General features: G+C 34.0%; 1 protein-coding gene across 1 annotated transcript; it reads right to left on the bottom strand.

Moving 5' to 3' along the window:
- Positions 1-2,189: 2,189 nt before the first annotated feature.
- On the bottom strand, positions 2,190-21,095 carry LOC122038584 (histidinol dehydrogenase, chloroplastic-like). Its single transcript, XM_042598389.1, has 10 exons — positions 21,036-21,095; positions 20,796-20,897; positions 20,613-20,714; positions 20,434-20,505; positions 20,285-20,347; positions 20,161-20,202; positions 19,276-19,335; positions 18,238-18,348; positions 17,910-18,056; positions 2,190-2,519 (listed from the first exon to the last, which is right to left on the bottom strand). Exons 1-10 carry the CDS (start codon positions 21,093-21,095, stop codon positions 2,190-2,192), a joined length of 1,089 nt encoding a protein of 362 aa, XP_042454323.1.
- Positions 21,096-22,227: the final 1,132 nt, after the last annotated feature.

The following is a 22,227-nucleotide window of genomic DNA, read 5'->3' as shown; positions in this document are numbered from 1 at the left end:
GAGAAAGAGAGAGAGATCTTGTGAAGTATGGTATTAGGGTTTAAATTTTCTCACTTAGTTAATTTTATATTTCATTTTAATTTGCTGAATTTATAGTTTTGTCTTTGGTTGGTATTTAATGTAAACTAAAGGATATTTAAAATAATTGTTCATTTCATTGTGTTAACTAGTTGACAATTTCATATGAATAACTTTAGCACATTTTTAACAACTCTTTGCAAAATATTAAGGTAGGAGGATGCATCGTTATCTAGTAAAGAATTTTAGAATAGTGTGATGTAATTCTAGATGAAATATAGAACTTTTATGTATCTATATAGTTTTGAGACTATACATAGATCAAATTCAGAACTTTTATGCATCATTATCATTGAAGACAAAACAAGAAAGAGCAGCTTATCAAAAAGAAGGAACACAATTAAACAACTATTTAAAGCTAACTTTAACATAATTATTTAAAGTTAACTTTATATAATTAAACAACTATAACATAATTATTTAAAGCTAACTGTATATATATATCAGTAAATGCATATTAATGAACTTAGGAATACCGAAAAGAGGTGAACAAATACAGCTGTCTTCAACTACAGTGAGATCACACCAAATTGAGACCTGCACAAACAACATTATCAAATCAGGACAAAAATAAAGTTAGAGTATTAGAGATTCCATTCATATTGCCTAGTTATGCTTTAATTTTGTTACTGGTACACAACTAAGAATCATATAGATTAGTCTACGTCAAAGATAAGTTATCTCATACATTGACAGTGAAACAGTGCAAGAAGACAACAGACTTAACCTACAAATGGCATAGTTGAAAAGTTAAAAAACCATTGATTAATGTGTAAAGCAGTAAACATGAGAAAAAAAATTCATCATACATTATTAAAATCATCAAAAATCATCACCGCCATCATCGTTATCATCGTAGGCATCATCATCGTCGTCATTGGGAGGATTTTGACTTTGAGCGGAGCTCAACTGAAGGTGTTTCATGATTAATTCTTGTTGTCGGCGCATATCTCTAATATCTTTCTCCAAATTAGCCCGTTCTAGGTCTCTTTGCACCCTTTCTTGGTCTCTTTGCAATATTATTTCCTTCAGATGGCTAACCTCATCAGTCAAGGTATTTATTTGGGTCGTAAGTGATGATGTGGAGGAAGAAGTTCCAACTAATCTTTGGGTTCTACTCAAGGAACCCATCCCCAATATTCTTCCCCCTTTTGGTCCTCCACTGGCCTCTAACCATAAACTCAAATTATTGCCAACAGACTCCTCAGACCCCTGACTATCGATACCAGCTTGTGAGCATGTTTGAGCTAGCTCGAGTTGATCATATTTTTCCTATTTTGTAAAACACATACGATATTGATTAGATATAATAGAAACACATATAATATTAAGACAATAATGGTAGGTAACTAATTAAATTTAAACCATATTAGGTAAAATAAATATTACCTTGACTGCTTTTGCTCTCGCCCCACTCCATGTGTTATCTTTTTTTTTTAAAGTGCGAGTGAAAGTATCAATGAAAGAAGGATCCTTCCCTGTCTCCTTGGTCTAAAAAAACATTATTTCAAATAATGAAATAATTTGATATATATTAAAAATTTGTGAAAGAGTGAAACAATTACCATTCTCTGTCTATGCTCATCTATGTTAATGGAGCCTCCCGCATATATAGCACTTGAGTCACCAGAATTGTGAGATTGATTCATTCTATTCAGGTCACTCCTTTGTTTACTTTCCTCCGTTGCCCAAAATATAGTGATCCTCTCCCAATTTTCTTCAGTGATGAAATTTGGCTTTTCCCCCGACTCTTTGCGTGACTTAATACATGTCTAATGTGATCGCCACATTTCTTTTTAAATATTCTTCGTATCTCCATTTCGTCATTCGGGTCCCAATTATTTAAGCGCTGAAATAGAAATTTATTTTATTATATAATTACTGTAAAATTGAAGTAAACTCAAGAAAAGTTACTTTGAACTCGCTCCACCAAAGTTGTTTTGTGGCTGGTGGAGTGCTTGAATATGTCAAAGAATCCCCTCCCCAATGGTTGTTCACGATTCTATTTATTTCTCAAACAACTTGTACCGGATTTTCAAAGCTGCATTAAATTACAAAATAACGATGTTAAATAATTAAGATAGGTCTAAAAATAAAATATTTTATAGTACTTACGAATCACCAATGGGGACTAAAGGAGCTCTATCATTCCTAAACTCAACAAATGAGTTTCTTGCTGAGTCAGGAGGATCTGAGTGGACAGGTAACTGCTCTAGGTAAGGTTCTTGTGGCGGCGAATATGAAACCGGTGCAGAAGGTACATGAGATGGGCCCGACTGATGAAGGGGTGGCATAGGTACACTGGCAGGGGAATATGATGCCGGTGGAGAAGACACATGGGATAGGTCTGCCTGAGTAGGGGGTGGCATAGGCTCACTGGCAGGTGATGGATGTGTCTGGTCCTGTGGTCGCCGTCTACGTCCACCACGTCGAAATATATGCTGGAAATTTCAATAATTTAATAAAGTTAATTACAGATCTGATACATAACAAAGGATAATTAAAAACTTACCATTTTTATGTAAATATTATGGAAAAAGGTGGAGGGGAAACTTATGAAATGCGACCTCTAATGACCTGTAGGAACAAATAAAATGTGTTAACAGATAAAGTAAATCAAATTATAAAAGAGACAGTATATACAATAAAATATGGGAAATTTCTTTAAATAAGCTAACAAAACTTACCCATCATCAAAAATCAAAGTCATCATTATCATTATCATCCTCCTCCTCTTCCTCTTCCTCTTCCTCCTCCTCTTCCTCCTCCTCTCCTTCCTCCTCCTCCTCCTCCTCCTTATCATCATCAATTTCACTTCTATCTACGTTGATTACTACACCGTTGGGATCTCGTAAAGTTGGAATAATATATTCCTCAGTCTGAAAGGTGTTTGAAACTTCCTCTTGTTGATATGCAATGTTTTCCCAACGTGCCTCAATTTTTTTTCGTGCTTTAGTTTTACAAACAGCCCACCAATCAATCTTATCGCGTTTCAAACTCGGATATGAAGAATAGAATACTTGAATTGCTTGTTGTGCCAACACAAATGGTTCATATCTCTTATAAAATCTCTTATGATTTATTTCAACTAAATTATAATGTGGATGCACTTTCATCCCTCTAACAGGGTCAAACCAGCGGCACATAAATAATATAACTTGCATTTGTGGTCCTGGGTATTCTACTTCTATAATTTCATCCAACAAACCATAAAAATCATTGCTTGCACCTCCTTCATTGGATGACGATACGCACACCCCACTATTCATGGTATTCTTGCCCATTCCATAGTCTTGAGTATGAAAATTATATCCATTTATGAAATATGCTGGCCAAGTGCGTACGCATGAATTTGGACCCCATGACAGATGGATTAGCCATTCTTGCTCAAGGTGAGCTTGATTAGCTTGAACCTAAGGTCAAAACACAAATTGTTAAAAGTATGCATATGTATCAACAAAATATAGATTTTTTACTTACATATGATTTGAACCATGCAGCAAATTCTTCTTCACAAAACCGATCGAACTCTTGTGTCGATAATTCAGAATATAAGTTGGTAAATATCCTACTCAAAAAAACATATTGTTACACAAACAATTGAAAAAATAAAAAAATAAAAATATATACTTACTCATAATATGATGATACTTCTGGACAATTTAGTAAAATATATGTTTGGGTTGCCCGCCATTCTTTACCAGTTAAGTATCTTTGTTTACATGGTCCATTTGGTCAACCAAGGTAGTTAAAAATTGAAAATGAGGTAACATTTGGATCAATAGGACCCTCATCATTTCTGCCCGCTCTTCACCTTTTGCATTGAACATGAGGTTCAAAATAATATGATGCAAAAGTGGTGACTTCCTCCACAATGTATGTATTAACAATAGAGGCTTCAACTCGTGCTTTATTTTTCACCTTTTTCTTTAAATGATATAAGAATCTATTGAAGATATATAAAATTATATTAAATATATATATATATAAATGATCCAGGAGTAGAAGTATTTTTTTTGCATTCAAACAGTCGAATTATACAAATAAGACACTCTACCTTTCAAATGGATACATCCACCGAAAATGGACGGGATCCTCCAACTTTGGCCTCATATGGCAAGTGAATCAAAAGATGCTCCATGGAGTCAAAAAAAGAGGGTGGAAATATCCTTTCCAAATTGCACAAAATGATTGGAATATCTCTCTCTAACTTCTCCATGTGTGAACGTCTCAAAACTGTTGAGCAAATATCATGTAGGAAAATACTTAACTCCGTAATCGCTCCCCATACAAATTGTGGTAAGAGTTCCTTAAAAGTAATAGGAATCAGTCTTTGCATTATGATATGACAATCATGACTTTTCATACCGATTAACTTCCATTCTTTCATATCGACACATCTTCCAAGATGAGAGACATACCCATCTGGAAATTTCAAAGATTTCAACCATTCACATAGGACACGTCTTTGATCCTTACTTAATGTATAAATTGCCTTTGGCTTTGGTCCTCTACTATTTTCATCGACATCAAGAGTGGGTCTTTTACATATGAGTCGCATATCTTTTCTTGCATTGAGATTGTCTTTTGTTTTTCCGGTGATATCCATCACAGTATTTATCAGATTATCAAAAACATTCTTCTCAATATGCATTACATCGAGATTATGATGTATCAAATGACTAAACCAATACGGTAAATCCCAAAATATACTTCGTTTAGTCCATTTATGTGTACTCCCATATTCATATGTTGTACCATATGGTTGTTCAATAACAGAGGGAAAGTGATGCACTCTGTACCAAATATCTTGACCTGTCAATCTCAATGGCGGAAGTGTTCTTTCGATCCTATTTTTAGTGAATTCATCTTTATTCTTTCTGAACTTATGATTTGTGGGTAAGAATTGCCTGTGACAATCAAAATAACTTGGTTTCTTTCCGTGTTTCAATCTGAATGACTTTGATCTCTCCATACATATTGGGCATCCCAAGATCCCAGCAGTACTCCAACCTGATAGCATACCATAAGCTGGAAAGTCATTTATGGTCCAAAGAAGAGCAGCCTTCAGTATAAACATCTGGTTAGAATGAACATCGTATATAGGAACACCTTCATCCCATAGTTGTTTAAGTTCTGCTATCAGAGGTTGCATATAAATATCTATTAACTTCTTTGGATTTTGCGGACCTAGTACAACCAATGTTAAAAACATATAAGGTGTTTTCATGCACATCCCAGGTGGAAGATTATACGACGTTAAGATAACTGGCCAACAAGAATAATTTCTTCCTGATTTACCAAACGGAGCAAATCCATCAGCACAAAGACATAATCTAATATTTCTAGTCTCCTTTGCAAAATCTGGATATGTTCTATCAAAATTTTTCCACGCATCTACATTTGATGGATGACACATTAAACCCTCTTCTATTTGATGAGTTGCATGCCAAGTCATGTGTTCCGCAGTTGCCTTTGATGCATACAATCTTTGTAACCTAGGAGTTAAAGGTAAATAAAACAACTGGCTGTGTGCTTTACGTCGTTGTTGACTCCTTCTAGTTGTCTTATACCTATCTTGATTACAGAATTTACAAACCTCTACATCTGCATCATCTCCCCAATATAACATACAACCATCTCTGCAAACATCAATTCTTTCAACTGGAAGACCTAAATCTTTCACCAGTTTTTTCATACTGTAAAAATCAAGAGGCAAATTGTGATCACGTGGCAATGTATCGTCAAACGCTTGAACAATATCATTAAAACAATCTTGCGACATATTATGATCTGCCTTTATATTTAATAATCTGGATGTGAGAGATAATTTAGTGTGACTGTCACAACCGGAATATAATGGTTCATTTGCAGCACTCAATACTTCTTGAAATTTGTAATATATTTCATCCAGACCTGGTACATCAGGCTCCTCCAACGACAATGTATTAGTGGCAAACATTTGTTCACTTGTTGGAGGAAAACTAGAACTTGCACCAAGCGTCTCGGGGATATAATTCTGACAACTTGCATCAATTACAATCCTCTGATATGTATTGAATTGTTCATAATAACTCTGATCCCCACTAGAGACATCGGAATTTGATGAAACAAGTTTCTATACGTTCGTATCGTTGCCCTGATTGTAAATGCATAAATAAAAATATTTTTGACCAAATATATTTATTTTTAGAATTTTTGAATCCCAATTTAATCTAATTGGGTGTTAAAAATTCAAATCACTGAAAATATTAATTAAAAATTATGGATGATGACGTATTTAGGATCAGCTCAACGATACGGACGCATAGAAACTTGTTTCATCAAATTTCGATGTCTCTAGGTCCATATTTAAGCCTTAGGTGTTTGATTTTATTTATTTAAAAATATTTTCAGTTTTGGGACGAATCCTGGATTCGTCCCAAATTTTGGGACGAATCCAGGAATTCGTCCCAAAGTTTGGGACGAATCTCTGGATTCATCCCAAAAATTTATTTATTAAAAAAAAAACAAAATTGGACGCCTTAAATACGGACCTAGAGACATCGGAATTTGATGAAACAAGTTTTTATGTGCTCCTATCATTATCCTGATCGTAAATCTATCAATAAAAATATTTTTTACCAAATATATATAATTTTGGAATTTTTTAATCCCAATTTGACCTAATTTGGTGTTAAAAATTCAAATCACTGAAAATATTAATTAAAAATTATGGATGATGACGTATTTACGATCAGCTCAATGATACAGACGCATAGAAACTTGTTTCATCAAATTCCAATATCTCTAGGTCCATATTTAAGCTTTCGGACACTAATTTACAACCATTCACTTTACAACACCTTTTTAGTTAGTATCAACCTATATATGTTTTAAAAAATATATACCTAGAGACATCAGAATTTGATGAAACAAGTTTCTATATGTTCGTATCATTGCCTTGATTGTAAATACATAAATAAAAATATTTTTGACCAAATATATATATATTTGGAATTTTTAATCCCAATTTGACCTAATTGGGTGTTAAAAATTCAAATCACTGAAAATATTAATTAAAAATTATGGATGATGATGTATTTAGGATCAGTTCAATGATACGGACGCATAGAAACTTGTTTTATCAAATTCCGATGTCTCTAGGTCCATATTTAGGCCTTAGGTGTTTGATTTTATTTATTTAAAAATATTTTCAGTTTTGGGACGAATCCTGGATTCGTCCCAAAAATTTATTTATTAAAAAATAAATAAATAAAATTGGACGCCTTAAATACGGACCTAGAGACATCAGAATTTGATGAAACAAGTTTCTATGTGCTCGTATCTTTATCCTGATCGTAAATCTATCAATAAAAATATTTTTTACCAAATATATATATTTTTGGGATTTTTTAATCTCAATTTGACCTAATTTGGTGTTAAAAATTCAAATCACTAAAAATATTAATTAAAAATTATAGATGATGATGTATTTACGATCAGCTCAATGATACGGACGCATAGAAACTTGTTTTATCAAATTCTGATGTCTCTAGGTCCATATTTAAGCTTTCGGACACAAATTTACAACCGTTCACTATATACAACACATTTTTAGTTAGTATCAACCAATATATGTTTTAAAAAATATATACCTAGAGACATCGGAATTTGATGAAATAAGTTTCTATATGTTCGTATCGTTGCCTTGATTGTAAATACATAAATAAAAATATTTTTGACCAAATATATATATTTTTGGAATTTTTTAATCCCAATTTGACCTAATTGGGTGTTAAAAATTCAAATCACTGAAAATATTAATTAAAAATTATGGATGATGACGTATTTAGGATCAGCTCAATGATACGGACGCATAGAAACTTTTTTCATCAAATTCCGATGTCCCTAGGTCCATATTTAGGCCTTAGGTGTTTGATTTTATTTATTTAAAAATATTTTCAGTTTTGGGACGAATCCAGGAATTGGGACGAATCTCTGGATTCGTCCCAAAAATTTATTTATTAAAAAATAATAATAATAAAATTGGACACCTTAAATATGGACCTAGAGACATCGGAATTTGATGAAACAAGTTTCTATGTGCTCGTATCTTTATCCTGATCGTAAATCTATCAATCAAAATATTTTTTCTCAAATATATATTTTTTTGGAATTTTTTAATCCCAATTTGACCTAATTTGGTGTTAAAAATTCAAATCACTGAAAATATTAATTAAAAATTATGGATGATGACGTTTTTATGACCAGCTCAATGATACGGACGCATAGAAACTTGTTTCATCAAATTCCGATGTCTCTAGGTTCATATTTAGGCCTTAGGTGTTTGATTTAATTTATTTAAACATATTTTCAGTTTTGGGACGAATCTCTGGATTCTTCCTAAAAATTTATTTATTAAAAAAAAAACAAAATTGGACACCTTAAATACGGACCTAGAGACATCAGAATTTGATGAAACAAGTTTCTATGTGCTCGTATCTTTATCCTGATCCTAAATCTATCAATAAAAATATTTTTTTACCAAATATATATATTTTTGGAATTTTTAATCCCAATTTGACCTAATTTGGTGTTAAAAATTCAAATCACTGAAAATATTAATTAAAAATTATGGATGATGACGTATTTAGGATTAGCTCAATGATACGGACGCATAGAAACTTGTTTCATCAAATTCTGATGTCTCTAGGTCTATATTTAGGCCTTAGGTGTTTGATTTTATTTATTTAAAAATATTTTCAGTTTTGGGACGAATCCTAGATTCGTCCCAAATTTTGGGATGAATCCAGAGATTCGTCCCAAAAATTTATTTATTTAAAAAAAATAATAATAAAATTGGACGCCTTAAATACGGACCTAGAGACATCGGAATTTGATGAAACAAGATTCTATGTGCTTGTATCTTTATCCTGATCGTAAATCTATCAATAAAAATATTTTTTTATCAAATATATATATTTTTGGAATTTTTTAATCCCAATTTGATCTAATTTGGTGTTAAAAATTCAAATTACTTAAAATATTAATTAAAAATTATAGATGATGATGTATTTACGATCAGCTCAACGATACGGACGCATAGAAACTTGTTTCATCAAATTCTGATGTCTCTAGGTCCATATTTAAGCTTTCGGACACTAATTTACAACCGTTCATTACACAACACCTTTTTAGTTAGTATCAACCTATATATGTTTTAAAAAAATATATACCTAGAGACATCGGAATTTGATGAAACAAGTTTCTATACGTTCGTATCGTTACCCTGATTGTAAATACATAAATAAAAACATTTTTGACCAAATATATTTATTTTTAGAATTTTTTAATCCCAATTTGACCTAATTGGGAGTTAAAAATTCAAATCACTGAAAATATTAAATAAAAATTATGGATGATAATGTATTTAGGATCAGCTCAATGATACGGATGCATAGAAACTTTTTTCATCAAATTCTGATGTCTCTAGGTCCATATTTAAGCTTTAGGTGTTTGATTTTATTTATTTAAAAATATTTTCAGTTTTGGGACGAATCCTGGATTCGTCCCAAAAATTTATTTATTAAAAAAAAAAAACAAAATTGGACACCTTAAATACGGACCTAGAGACATCGGAATTTGATGAAACAAGTTTCTATGTGCTCGTATCATTATCCTGATCGTAAATATATCAATAAAAATATTTTTTTACTAAATATATATAATTTTGGAATTTTTTAATCCCAATTTGACCTAATTTGGTGTTAAAAATTCAAATCACTGAAAATATTAATTAAAAATTATGGATGATGACGTATTTACGATCAGCTCAATGATACGGGCGCATAGAAACTTGTTTCATCAAATTCCGATATCTTTAAGTTCATATTTAAGTTTTCGGACACTAATTTACAACCGTTCACTTTACAACATCTTTTTAGTTATTATCAACCTATATATGTTTTAAAAAATATATACCTAGAGACATCGGAATTTGATGAAACAAGTTTTATATGTTCGTATCATTGCCTTGATTGTAAATACATAAATAAAAATATTTTTGACCAAATATATATATTTTTGGAATTTTTTAATCCCAATTTGACCTAATTGGGTGTTAAAAATTTAAATCACTGGAAATATTAATTAAAAATTATGGATGATGACGTATTTAGGATCAGCTCAATGATACGGACGCATAGAAACTTGTTTTATCAAATTCCAATGTCTCTAGGTCCATATTTAGGCCTTAGGTGTTTGATTTTATTTATTTAAAAATATTTTCAGTTTTGGGACGAATCCTGGATTCGTCCCAAATTTTGGGACGAATCCTGAATTCGTCCCAAATTTTGGAACGAATCCAGAGATTCGTCCCAAAAATTTATTTATTAAAAAAATAATAATAAAATTGGACGCCTTAAATACGGACCTAGAGACATCGGAATTTGATGAAACAAGTTTCTATGTGCTCGTATCTTTATCCTGATCGTAAATCTATCAATAAAAATATTTTTTACCAAATATATATATTTTTGGGATTTTTTAATCCCAATTTGACCTAATTTGGTGTTAAAAATTCAAATCACTGAAAATATTAATTAAAAATTATAGATGATGATGTATTTACGATCAGCTCAATGATACGGACTCATAGAAACTTGTTTCATCAAATTCTGATGTCTCTAGGTCCATATTTAAGCTTTCGGACACTGATTTACAACCGTTCACTATACAACACCTTTTTAGTTAGTATCAACCTATATATGTTTTAAAAAATATATATCTAGAGATATCGGAATTTAATGAAATAAGTTTCTATATGTTCGTATCGTTGCCTTGATTGTAAATACATAAATAAAAATATTTTTGACCAAATATATATATTTTTAGAATTTTTTAATCCCAATTTGACCTAATTGGGTGTTAAAAATTCAAATCATTGAAAATATTAATTAAAAATTATGGATGATGACGTATTTAGGATCAGCTCAATGATACGGACGCATAAAAACTTGTTTTATCAAATTCCGATGTCTCTAGGTCCATATTTAGGGCTTAAGTGTTTGATTTTATTTATTTAAAAATATTTTCAGTTTTGGGACGAATCTCTGGATTCGTCCCAAAAATTTATTTATTAAAAAATAATAATAATAAAAGAGACGCCTTAAATATGGACCTAGAGACATCGAAATTTGATGAAACAAGTTTCTATGTGCTCGTATCTTTATCCTGATCGTAAATCTATCAATAAAAATATTTTTTTTATCATATATATATATTTTTGGAATTTTTTAATCCCAATTTGACCTAATTTGGTGTTAAAAATTCAAATCATTAAAAATATTAATTAAAAATTGATGATGACGTTTTTACGATCAGCTCAACGATACGGACGCATAGAAACTTGTTTCATCAAATTCCGATGTCTCTAGGTCCATATTAGGCCTTAGGTGTTTGATTTAATTTATTTAAAAATATTTTCAGTTTTGGTACGAATCCTCGATTCGTCCCAAATTTTGGGACGAATCCAAAGATTTGTCCCAAAACTTTATTTATTAAAAAAAACAAAACAAAATTAGACACCTTAAATACGGACCTAGAGACATCGGAATTTGATGAAACAAGTTTCTATATGCTCGTATCTTTATCCTGATCCTAAATCTTTCAATAAAAATATTTTTTACCAAATATATATATTTTTGGAATTTTTTAATCCCAATTTGACCTAATTTGGTGTTAAAAATTCAAATCACTGAAAATATTAATTAAAAATTTTGGATGATGACGTATTTAGGATCAGCTCAATGATACGGACGCATAGAAACTTGTTTCATCAAATTCCGTTGTCTCTAGGTCCATATTTAGGCCTTAGGTGTTTGATTTTATTTATTTAAAAATATTTTCAGCTTTGGGACGAATCCAGGAATTGGGACGAATCTCTGGTTTCGTCCCAAAAATTTATTTATTAAAAAATAATAATAATAAAATTGGACACCTTAAATACGGACCTAGAGACATCGGAATTTGATGAAACAAGTTTCTATGTGCTCGTATCTTTATCCTGATCGTAAATCTATCAATAAAAATATTTTTTATCAAATATATATATTTTTGGAATTTTTTAATCCCAATTTGACCTAATTTGGTGTTAAAAATTCAAATCACTGAAAATATTAATTAAAAATTATAGATGATGACGTTTTTATGATTAGCGCAACGATACGGACGTATAGAAACTTGTTTCATCAAATTCCGATGTCTCTAGGTCCATATTTAAGCTTTCGGACACTAATTTACAACCGTTCATTACACAACACCTTTTTAGTTAGTATCAACCTATATATGTTTTAAAAAATATATACCTAGAGACATCGGAATTTGATGAAATTTGTTTCTATACGTTCGTATCGTTGCCCTGATTGTAAATACATAAATAAAAATATTTTTGACCAAATATATTTATTTTTAGAATTTTTTAATCCCAATTTAACCTAATTGGGTGTTAAAAATTTAAATCACTGAAAATATTAATTAAAAATTATGGATGATGATGTATTTAGGATCAGCTCAACGATACGGACGCATAGAAACTTGTTTCATCAAATTTCGATGTCTCTAGGTCCATATTTAAGCCTTAGGTGTTTGATTTTATTTATTTAAAAATATTTTCAGTTTTGGGACGAATCCTGGATTCGTCCCAAATTTTGGGACGAATCTAGGAATTCGTCCCAAAGTTTGGGACGAATCTCTAGATTCATCCCAAAAATTTATTTATTAAAAAAAAAACAAAATTGGACGCCTTAAATACAGACCTAGAGACATCAGAATTTGATGAAACAAGTTTCTATGTGCTCGTATCATTATCCTGATCGTAAATCTATCAATAAAAATATTTTTTACCAAATATATATAATTTTGGAATTTTTTAATCCCAATTTGACCTAATTTGGTGTTAAAAATTCAAATCACTGAAAATATTAATTAAAAATTATGGATGATGACGTATTTACGATCAGCTCAACGATACTGACGCATAGAAACTTGTTTCATTAAATTCCGATGTCTCTAGGTCCATATTTAAGCCTTAGGTGTTTGATTTTATTTATTTAAAATTATTTTCAGTTTTGGGACGAAACCTGGATTCGTCCCAGAATTTGGGACAAATCCCGGATTCGTCCCAGAATTTGGGACAAATCCTGGATTCGTCCGAAAATTTGGGACGAATTCTCGATTCGTTCCCAAATCTGGGACGAATTCTCGATTCGTTCCTAAATCTGGGACGAATCCAGGATTTGTCCCTAAATTTGGGACAAATTTTTAATCGTTCCAGATTTGGGGACGAATTTAGCAACGAATTTTTTTTATGTTGCAAACTTGAAACGAAATTTGTTTGTTGCAAGTTTTGTTGGTTATTTGGGTCGAAATTTATTTTCGACCCTAAATTTGTCCCAATTTTGGGACGAATTATTTTCGTTCCAAACTTTTGTCCCCAAAGTTATGTTTTTTTGTAGTGCACAAATTTGCTATTAATCGATTTACATTTATTTACAATTTTAATCAGGCTGACTGTTGGACTAGACTTGATGTAAAGAAATTGTCTATTAATTAATATAGATTTCTTTTCACTCTTATCTACCTGTCATTATCCTAACAAAGAGATATGACAAATGCATCTAAGTCATGGGTGACATATTCTAATTCATGATGGTAAAAGATAAATACGTTCATCTCCAATGTCTCTGTCAATCCATCCCAGAGCCAACACAGAGGAGGTAAATCACGGACGGCTACTAGCCTTTGAAATAGTGACTAGCACATAAGGGAGACATTTACTTCAACTTTACCGAGATTCGAATCCTAGACCTCATGATAGTAACATCTCATATGCTAGCTATTAGATCATCCCGAGAGGACGACATACTCTAAGTCATGCTCAGTGATCTGGTGGGTTCAAGATCAAGGATGAGATGACTCTTAGACATCCTCAAGTTCTTTAGGTAGCTCAAATGCATATCAAGTCGACTTCCATTGGATTAGCTCCTTTCAGGTCAGCTATTGTTGTGCTGAGTAATTAATTATACGGACGAACTCGAGAGACTAAGTCAAATTTAGAGAAAAAGAATCAAAAGGAAAGACACCAGTGAAGAAAATGTAGAAAAACGCTATCTACCTCTTAAAACAATATCATTACCTTATATAGGAGATAAAGAGGAGGTAGAGGTGGCCTCTATTCTCAAGGGATAAACCTTGTCCTTGTCCCACAATCTGCATGATCTTTTTGTAATTGAAACTGGTTGTTATTGGTATAGATAACACCAATAATCAAACATATATTTTTGATATCTAACAAATAGTTTAAAATTAAACTAAATGTATTTGACATGCGAATTAAATGTGCAAGTCACTCAACATGTGAGTCTGAGCACCCAAAAGGTCTGAGCACCCGTGCTACATCGGAGATAAACTTTTATCTCATTTCAAGCATTTAGAATTATTCCAGGTGTCTCGAGCAAGGCTATAAAAGTAGTCCTGCTCCCATAAGCTAAGAACAATAAGAAAAAGAGAGAAATAATACTTGTAATTGATTCAGTTTTAATTTAGCTTTCTAGTAGTGAGATTTAACTGCTGTAAGAGGCTTCTTCGCTCAGAGGAAAATTTTAGTGAGTTTTATATCTTCGTTGGATTAACAACTTCCCCGATTATAACCAAGTAATTACTTTGTGTCTCGTTTTTTTAGTCTCTTAATTATTTTTTATGTAAGTATTGATAATTATTAAGCTACAAAGTTCGAAGAAGGTTCTTTTTCTTTGTAGGGCTATTCACCCCCCCTCCCTTTAGCTAACGCCAAGGATCCTACAAATGGTATCAGAGCCAGAACGCCTCAGAAGGACTAACTGTCGACTGAAGCACCGAGACGATGGTCGAACCGAGCATCTGTCCGCCGAAGTTCGAGGAGAATTGAAATTCCTTTGATAATTAAATATGGTTTTGTTGCTCCCAAAGACCAACAAAGAAATGAAAAGGAATAATATCAATGGAGCAAGAAGGAGCAAGCATACTTCGTATCAAACGGACGAGCCAAGTTCCACATACTCAATGTACTTCCACCCCAAGAAGTAAATCGGATCGAAAATTACGAATTAGCAAAGAAACTTTGGGAGAAGTTCCTAGAACTACACGAAGGAACTTCCGAAGCATAGCTAGCGAGACGGGCTCTACTTCGGAACCAACTAACAAACCTCCAGAAGGAAGAAAGCGGAACAGACTCATGTTACGTCACCGCAAGTGCACGGTTACATCGTCAGTAATACAAAAGATATCGAATCTACATGGATTGTTGACTAAGCACTAGTCTGTTGGATCGAGAAGCGCTAGAGGGGGGGGGGGGGTGAATAGCGCTCGCGGCTATTTCGTTCGATTATCGGAATCGTAAAACAATCGTCGAGTAATTAAAGCAGCGGAATAAAAATAAGCAAACATACAAGAACACAGTCGTTTACTTCGTTCGGAGCCTAGATCGACTCCTACTCGAAGGCTCGCGATCCTTGATCGCTTTCCGTGGGCAACAACTAAAATATCGTGAATAAGTACAAAGAAATAAGTACAACTGAAATTGAAATAATACCGACAACAGAATAATAATAAATGAAGCTTCGGGTCGTCGGCGACTGCAACAACACTTTAGAATCGACTCTTGAGCAGCACACAGCAGAAGGAAAGCTTGTAAATTGTTCATTTGAAGTGCTGCTCGAACCCTGCTTTTAAACAGTGTTCAAGGCGCCCTAAACAAGCTCCAAGGCGCCTTGAAGCTGAGTTCTATCCCGATCAGTTCGCTGCGATAAGCCTTTGACTTTTGCGATATCCACCCTGCAGCACAAAGTTAGCCTTTGACTGCTAATCGCAGCCAGATCAGCAAGATATGTTAATCACAAAAAACACCCTGCAGCACAAAGTTAGCATAAAATGACAGTATAAATATGATAAAGAATATTGTGACAGTCTCTGGACTGTTCAGGTCTGACTTCGAATTTCCGACCGAAAACCCTAGGTCGACCCGACGCCTACTGTTCCCTCTACGGGGAACGCGTCCTCACCTACTCTACTCAGGAGATTTACTTATTGCCAGTGCGATCCTCCAGATCGACTGGACTTTTGCTCAGCACTCGACGCTTCCGGACTTTCTGCTGGACATCCGCTTCCCGGCTAGTCCAGTCTTTCACCTGGTTCGCAACACCAGAACTTTCCACCTAGGGTTACCACCCCCTAGGACTTTTGCCTGAAGCCATCGACCTGCCAAGACTTTCCGCATAGGGTTACCGCCCCCTATGACCTAGGGTTACCACCTCCTAGGGTTTTCCCTTTGCCTAACCGCAGCTAGGACTTTCCTGAAACACTCAAGCAGACATGTTAAATCACAAAACACCTTAACTTTGAATCCTTTATCATTATCAAAACACGAGTTCGATCATCGGATGCTTCCCGCACCAACATAGTCAACTTCGCACGGCGAATTATCTAGACAATCTAAAAATGGTTCACAAACACTAGATAGAAAGAAAAGAGAAATGAGAAAGAGAAAAGAGCGTAAGTGAATGAAGAGGATTAGATACTAGGATTTAGGTTTCGTTGCGATGCTAGCTAATGCCCCTATACATTGTTCATCTACCTAACTCCATGCTTACACTTGTGTAGGAGTTCTAACTAAAGTTTGATACAACCCCGCGAAGATCACACCGAAGAGTTTACCCAAGTTCTACCGCCATTAAATAGAAAAGGTAATTTAGGAAGTCCAATTATAGGGATCATCCTTCTGTCACAAGGGTCTACGGTCCTACATTCTAAGATTACACAGATCACTTCCTAACGGTAGATTAATACAATTAAGTAGAAGAGGTAATTTAGGAAGTCCGATTATAGGAATCATTTTTCTCACACAAGGGCCCATGGTCCTACGTTCCTAGATTACGCAGATTACATCCCAACATTAATTTGGAAGAACTCTTTAAACTCTAATTAGTTTTCCTAGTAGAGAGTCAATCCCCATTTCAAGGAATTACCGTAGAAAGTAAGGGATATCTTCTGTCACAAGGTCTCATGATCTTACATCCCGAGGCTCTTCCTCTACATGATGATCTAACCCTATATCACATGGATTGACCTCACATATATTTTGTTAAACATATACAAAGCACAACACATAGATCATGATATAAACACTTCATTGCATAGGAAAATGTCCAATTACATAGTTCATACATCACAACACATCACAATTACCTCCTATATCCTAGATCTGGAGATCTACTCCATTGCAAGAGAATTACAACCAAGTCGATAAGTAAAATAATCTATAACTCAATACATCGAGATAGAGATAAGAGACACTACAAGAAAAAAGCCTAACAACAACGGTTTTTCACCGTTGTCGTAGCCTCTTTCGGACTGTTGTTAAAGGCCGTGTTGTTAAAAGGGATGGCCAAAGACAATAGTTTTTAACCGTTGTCTTTGAAGGCAAAGACAACAGTTTTACAACAGTGAAAAACCGTTGTCTTTTCCTTCAAAGACAACAGTTTTTCACCGTTGTCTTTGAGCGTCTACCTTTAATAACAGGGTCTTCAACAATAGTTTTAAACTATCTACGACAACAGTGAAAAATCGTTGTCTTTTTTAGATAAAAAATAAAAAAAATTAATGCATAATTTTCCAATATTATAAATCATTCAAAATACTAAATTTCAAAATAAAATTTAATATACAATTTTCTAACATTCAAAAATAATATCTATAACATTCTGAAGAAATTTCATAAGCAACCAACAAAATTTCATAAGCAACCAACAAAATACAACAAAGCTATGACCAAGTGCTTTTGAAGCAAATTCTCCCCTAGGAAGGCTATCACATTGTTTGCTCACTTCAGCTAAAATTGCATCAACATTGACACCATCTCCAGCAATGACAAGAACTACCTGACTGTCAGGACCATGTTCTGCCTGTAAAATTAGCGATTTTATAAAAGAAGAGCACCAAACCCATGGAACAACTATCCTTATAGCAATTTGAAAGGTTTCATTGTGGATTTTTATCAAGTCTTCAGGTAATAAATTCCAGCTACTGAAAATTACAACAAAAAACATTAATAACACAGGCACAATAGAACAAAAGACTCTGCACCTGAGAGAGTAGATCTGCAGCTATGTGAACTGGATTGGCATGTCTATCGGCGATGACCAGCACCTCTGAAGGGCCAGCAGGCATATCAATGGAAACCATGGCTTCACTATTCTGTAAATTAGCCAAAGTATTCACCAAGGATCATTCTCTTCGTGATCAACAAAATGAACAGCTATGAGGATTGAACAGAAATTTAACTATTGTAGAGACATATCTCTAATACAATATCTATGAGATATATCCATACCAATTGAACACATTACTGGGAATCAAAAATGAAGCCACGACACTGGCAAAGGTTATCGGAATTAGGGAGAAACAAATAAATAACACCCAAGTTGATAGGTCAAAGCAGATTTATCTTTTTAAGTGTCAGAAAATTGATGGTAGATGATTTGTGTATTACTTGGGCAATGATGTAGTTGTTTCCACTCCAATCCTGAGTCTAGTTTTAACCGCTCAAAAATGATATTTGCATTCACTATTTAGAGGCTATCAATGTCACAATTTTTTAAGCTAAGAACATAAACATTATTATAGTTCCCACTGGCTATGAAACTTTCTTGATAAAATTTGGTTCCTGTGTTTCTGTTAATCACTTTTCCAGGAAATAACAGTACCTGAGGTACAGGATTCAATTTTATTCTTAAGGCAGGGATTTAGCTGAATGATTGTTCCTAACAAATCTTATCTGACCTATAGCTCCAAGTTTCTGATTAACTGCAAAGGGAAAAGAGCTAATAGTTTACAGAAGAGCTAACTGATCTGTCATTTCATTCCTGAAAGATCTAAAAAGGAATGGCCATATTATCTGTTACATTTTGATCTTCTTACTTAACATATTATCTTCTTCCAAAAATCACCACAAAACAAGATAATTAATACTACATGTTTGATTTGATTTGATCACTACATTTCCAGTACCTCATGACAAGGAAAAAATCATTTGTGCATAGGACTAAAACAAGGTAAGTAGATGTAATCAAATGATAAGAGCAATATTCATAGAAATGTGAGGCTACAGAATTATTATCATACCTGAAGAATCATTTTTGCAGTAGTAACATATTGATTTCCTGGCCCAAAAATTTTTTCAACCTGAAAAAAGCAATTAAAACATAGGCGTAAAAGTAAGTGTAATCAATATTACATAATGCTTAAACCAAATGAAGAGGAGTATCAATTAAAAGCTTGACAGAAAACAAAGATTGAGTTAGTAGGGAGATCCTGCACCACAAGAGAATCTCATATAAGTGTATATTTGTTCATGTATGATATGTAGGATTGACACAACAGCTAGAGGAGGGGGTAGTGAATAGCTGATGTCTGAAATACACAAATCAAAATCTTGAGTGCAAAGCTTAATTAAATGTTCGTTACTCAATGGAAATAAAATAAGCAACACTAGCAACACTAACTCCGTTGGTTCAGAACGCCTACATTCCAAATGTTTTTGTACTAACTAAATGAGAGATTCAAATATAGAATGCAGCAGAGAAATTTGCACACAATGCTCAGGCAACAAAATCCACCGTAATATAGTATCATATTCATGAAACAAGGCTTAATATATGTATATATATAATTGAAGCATGAGAATAATAGTTTGTGGTCAAGATTGCAAAAATGATGATTTTGTATGCAAGACAGCTCTCCTGTAAAAAAGTTTGTAAAAGTAGAAGATGAGTTAGTGCTAGTGTTCCTAGTTCCTACTCTTTCTAGCCAAGATGCCCACCTATCACTATTAAGTTTCCCAAAATGATAAAGAGATACCACCTCAAAATCAAGCTACATATACAAAGCACAAAATTACAATCCAGATAAAGCAAAGACAGAAGAAACTTGAAAATACTGCCAAACAAGAGATGCAACTTTCAATGGTGAGGGTTTGCAATCAACGTATTAGATGTTTGTAAGGATTACCTTTGGGCAAGATGATGTTCCCCAAGCCATCGCTGAGATCGCCTAAGATAGAATGCATTGATACCATTGTGAGAAAAGACTTGTTGAAGAAAAAAAGAATGAAAAGGGTTAGAAATTGACGAACCTGAGCTCCCCCAGCTTTTAGAATGTGGGTGACGCCAGCTTTCTTTGCACAATATAACACTTCCTGTTGTCACATAATCATGTTAACCTATGTCTTAACATGGAAAACCAGTGTAGGGATAGTGATGATAGATTATTTTTTAAGGCTACCTTGCAAATACTGCCATCACGACCAGGCGGAGTTGCTAGAACAATGGTTTTGCACCCGGCAATCTGTGCAGGCTGGTGCATACATAAATAAATTGAAAGTTAAACCAGATCCTTTTGCCTAAATGTGTCAAAATTCACTATGACTACAACATTGGATATTGTAAACAAGGATACTATACCACCGAGAGCATCAAAGCAGTTGAGGGTAAGACTGCAGTACCCCCTGGAACATAAAGGCCAACAGATGCAATGCACCGTGCTATTCTTTTGCACCTCACCCCCTATGCATGTTCATTCTATGAATTCAGTCACAAGTACAAGGAAAATAAACAAGAGAAAGAAGGCTAGTGCCTTATTCTTACTTTCATATTCTCAATCTCCTTCTCAGGAATCCTTTGAGCAGCATGAAATGCATTAATATTGTCATAGGCCACATCAAACGCTTCTCTTACTATAGGATCAAGCTTAACAATGATAGAAAAATAAACCCACGGACAATAGCTGGATCGAAAGAGAGGAGCTCGACGTCGGCAAGATCGGGAGAGGAACTCGGCGTTGGCTTGGAGAGGAATGCGGCGACACTGCCAGGCTGGGCTCTACACCGTGAACAGATGGCGATGCCCTAGCGCGAGGAGGCGGCGGTAGTCGAGTGGTGCCAGCATGATCTACGATGGCGGTTGCGTCGGAGCGACTGCAATAGGAAACTAGGGCACGGGAGAGGGGAAAGGGCGGCGGTGAATAGGAGTAACCGGCAACACCCTCGACGGCTGGCGATGGCTGTGGCTTCGGGAATGTGAGGGTAGCGGCGGCTGCGTCTTTCGCGGAGAAGTCGCGAAGGAGGAGTCGGAGATAGGTTTTTGTTTGTTTGAAGAGTCATAGAGAAGTGGGTTTTAGGTTTTTTTTCATGAAGTTAAAAAATCTGTTGTGTTTTTAGGATTCAACAACATTCAATAGACAACAGTTTAATAAAATTGTTGTATATTATCACATAAGCAACACTAAAAGACAATAGTTTTGTAAAACCGTTGTCTTTGACACACATTAGACAACAGTGTTTTGAAAAACTGTTGTTATTTAAAAAATATTATGGTGAACAACAACAGTTTTCAATAAAACTATTGTTAAATGGAAAAAAGACAACAATTTCTTAAAAAATTATTGTCTATTAGGTGTGGTTAAATCCAAAAATTCTTGTAGTGAGAATGCTTATCTTTGAACCATAGCGTCCTTGGAAACACTCCCTTGCTCCGGAGGAGGACGGATCGACTGCGAAGATAGAAGATCTAGGGTCTCCCCAAAGGGGAGAACACTTCCCCAAGCAATGGGGGAAGAGCCCCAAGACAAAAGATGCCCAAGATAAGTGAAAAGGGGATAGCACCTTCTTATCATCTTCCATCTCCTCTTCTTCTTCTTCTCCAAGGCGCCGCCCAACAATGATGTGAGCCAAGAAGAGACATTAAAAGGAATTGGAGGACCCATGACGAGGTCCAAGACTAAGAGAATGAAGCAAGCTTTGGAAGACTTAATAATGGGGCTCAAGGAAAAGGAGGATCAATGCACAATGGAGGCAACAACTAAATGGATCACATTCTTTCAAATTGAAAGTGAAATTGGACCAACATGAGGACCATTTTCATATGTATTTTTGGGTTTTTTTTTTTCTAAAGTGACTTTTGATGTCTTTTATGGGGTTTTAATGCATTTTTGAGAGTCCCTAAGCAAGTATAATAAATATCATGCATGCATGGTTACATTAAGCTAGTATTAGGGATTAGTGGTTGTATTAGTGGATAA

Source organism: Zingiber officinale, chromosome 1B, assembly GCF_018446385.1.
Source record: "Zingiber officinale cultivar Zhangliang chromosome 1B, Zo_v1.1, whole genome shotgun sequence".
NCBI lineage: Eukaryota > Viridiplantae > Streptophyta > Magnoliopsida > Zingiberales > Zingiberaceae > Zingiber > Zingiber officinale.
This window is presented reverse-complemented; position numbering and strand designations above follow the sequence as displayed.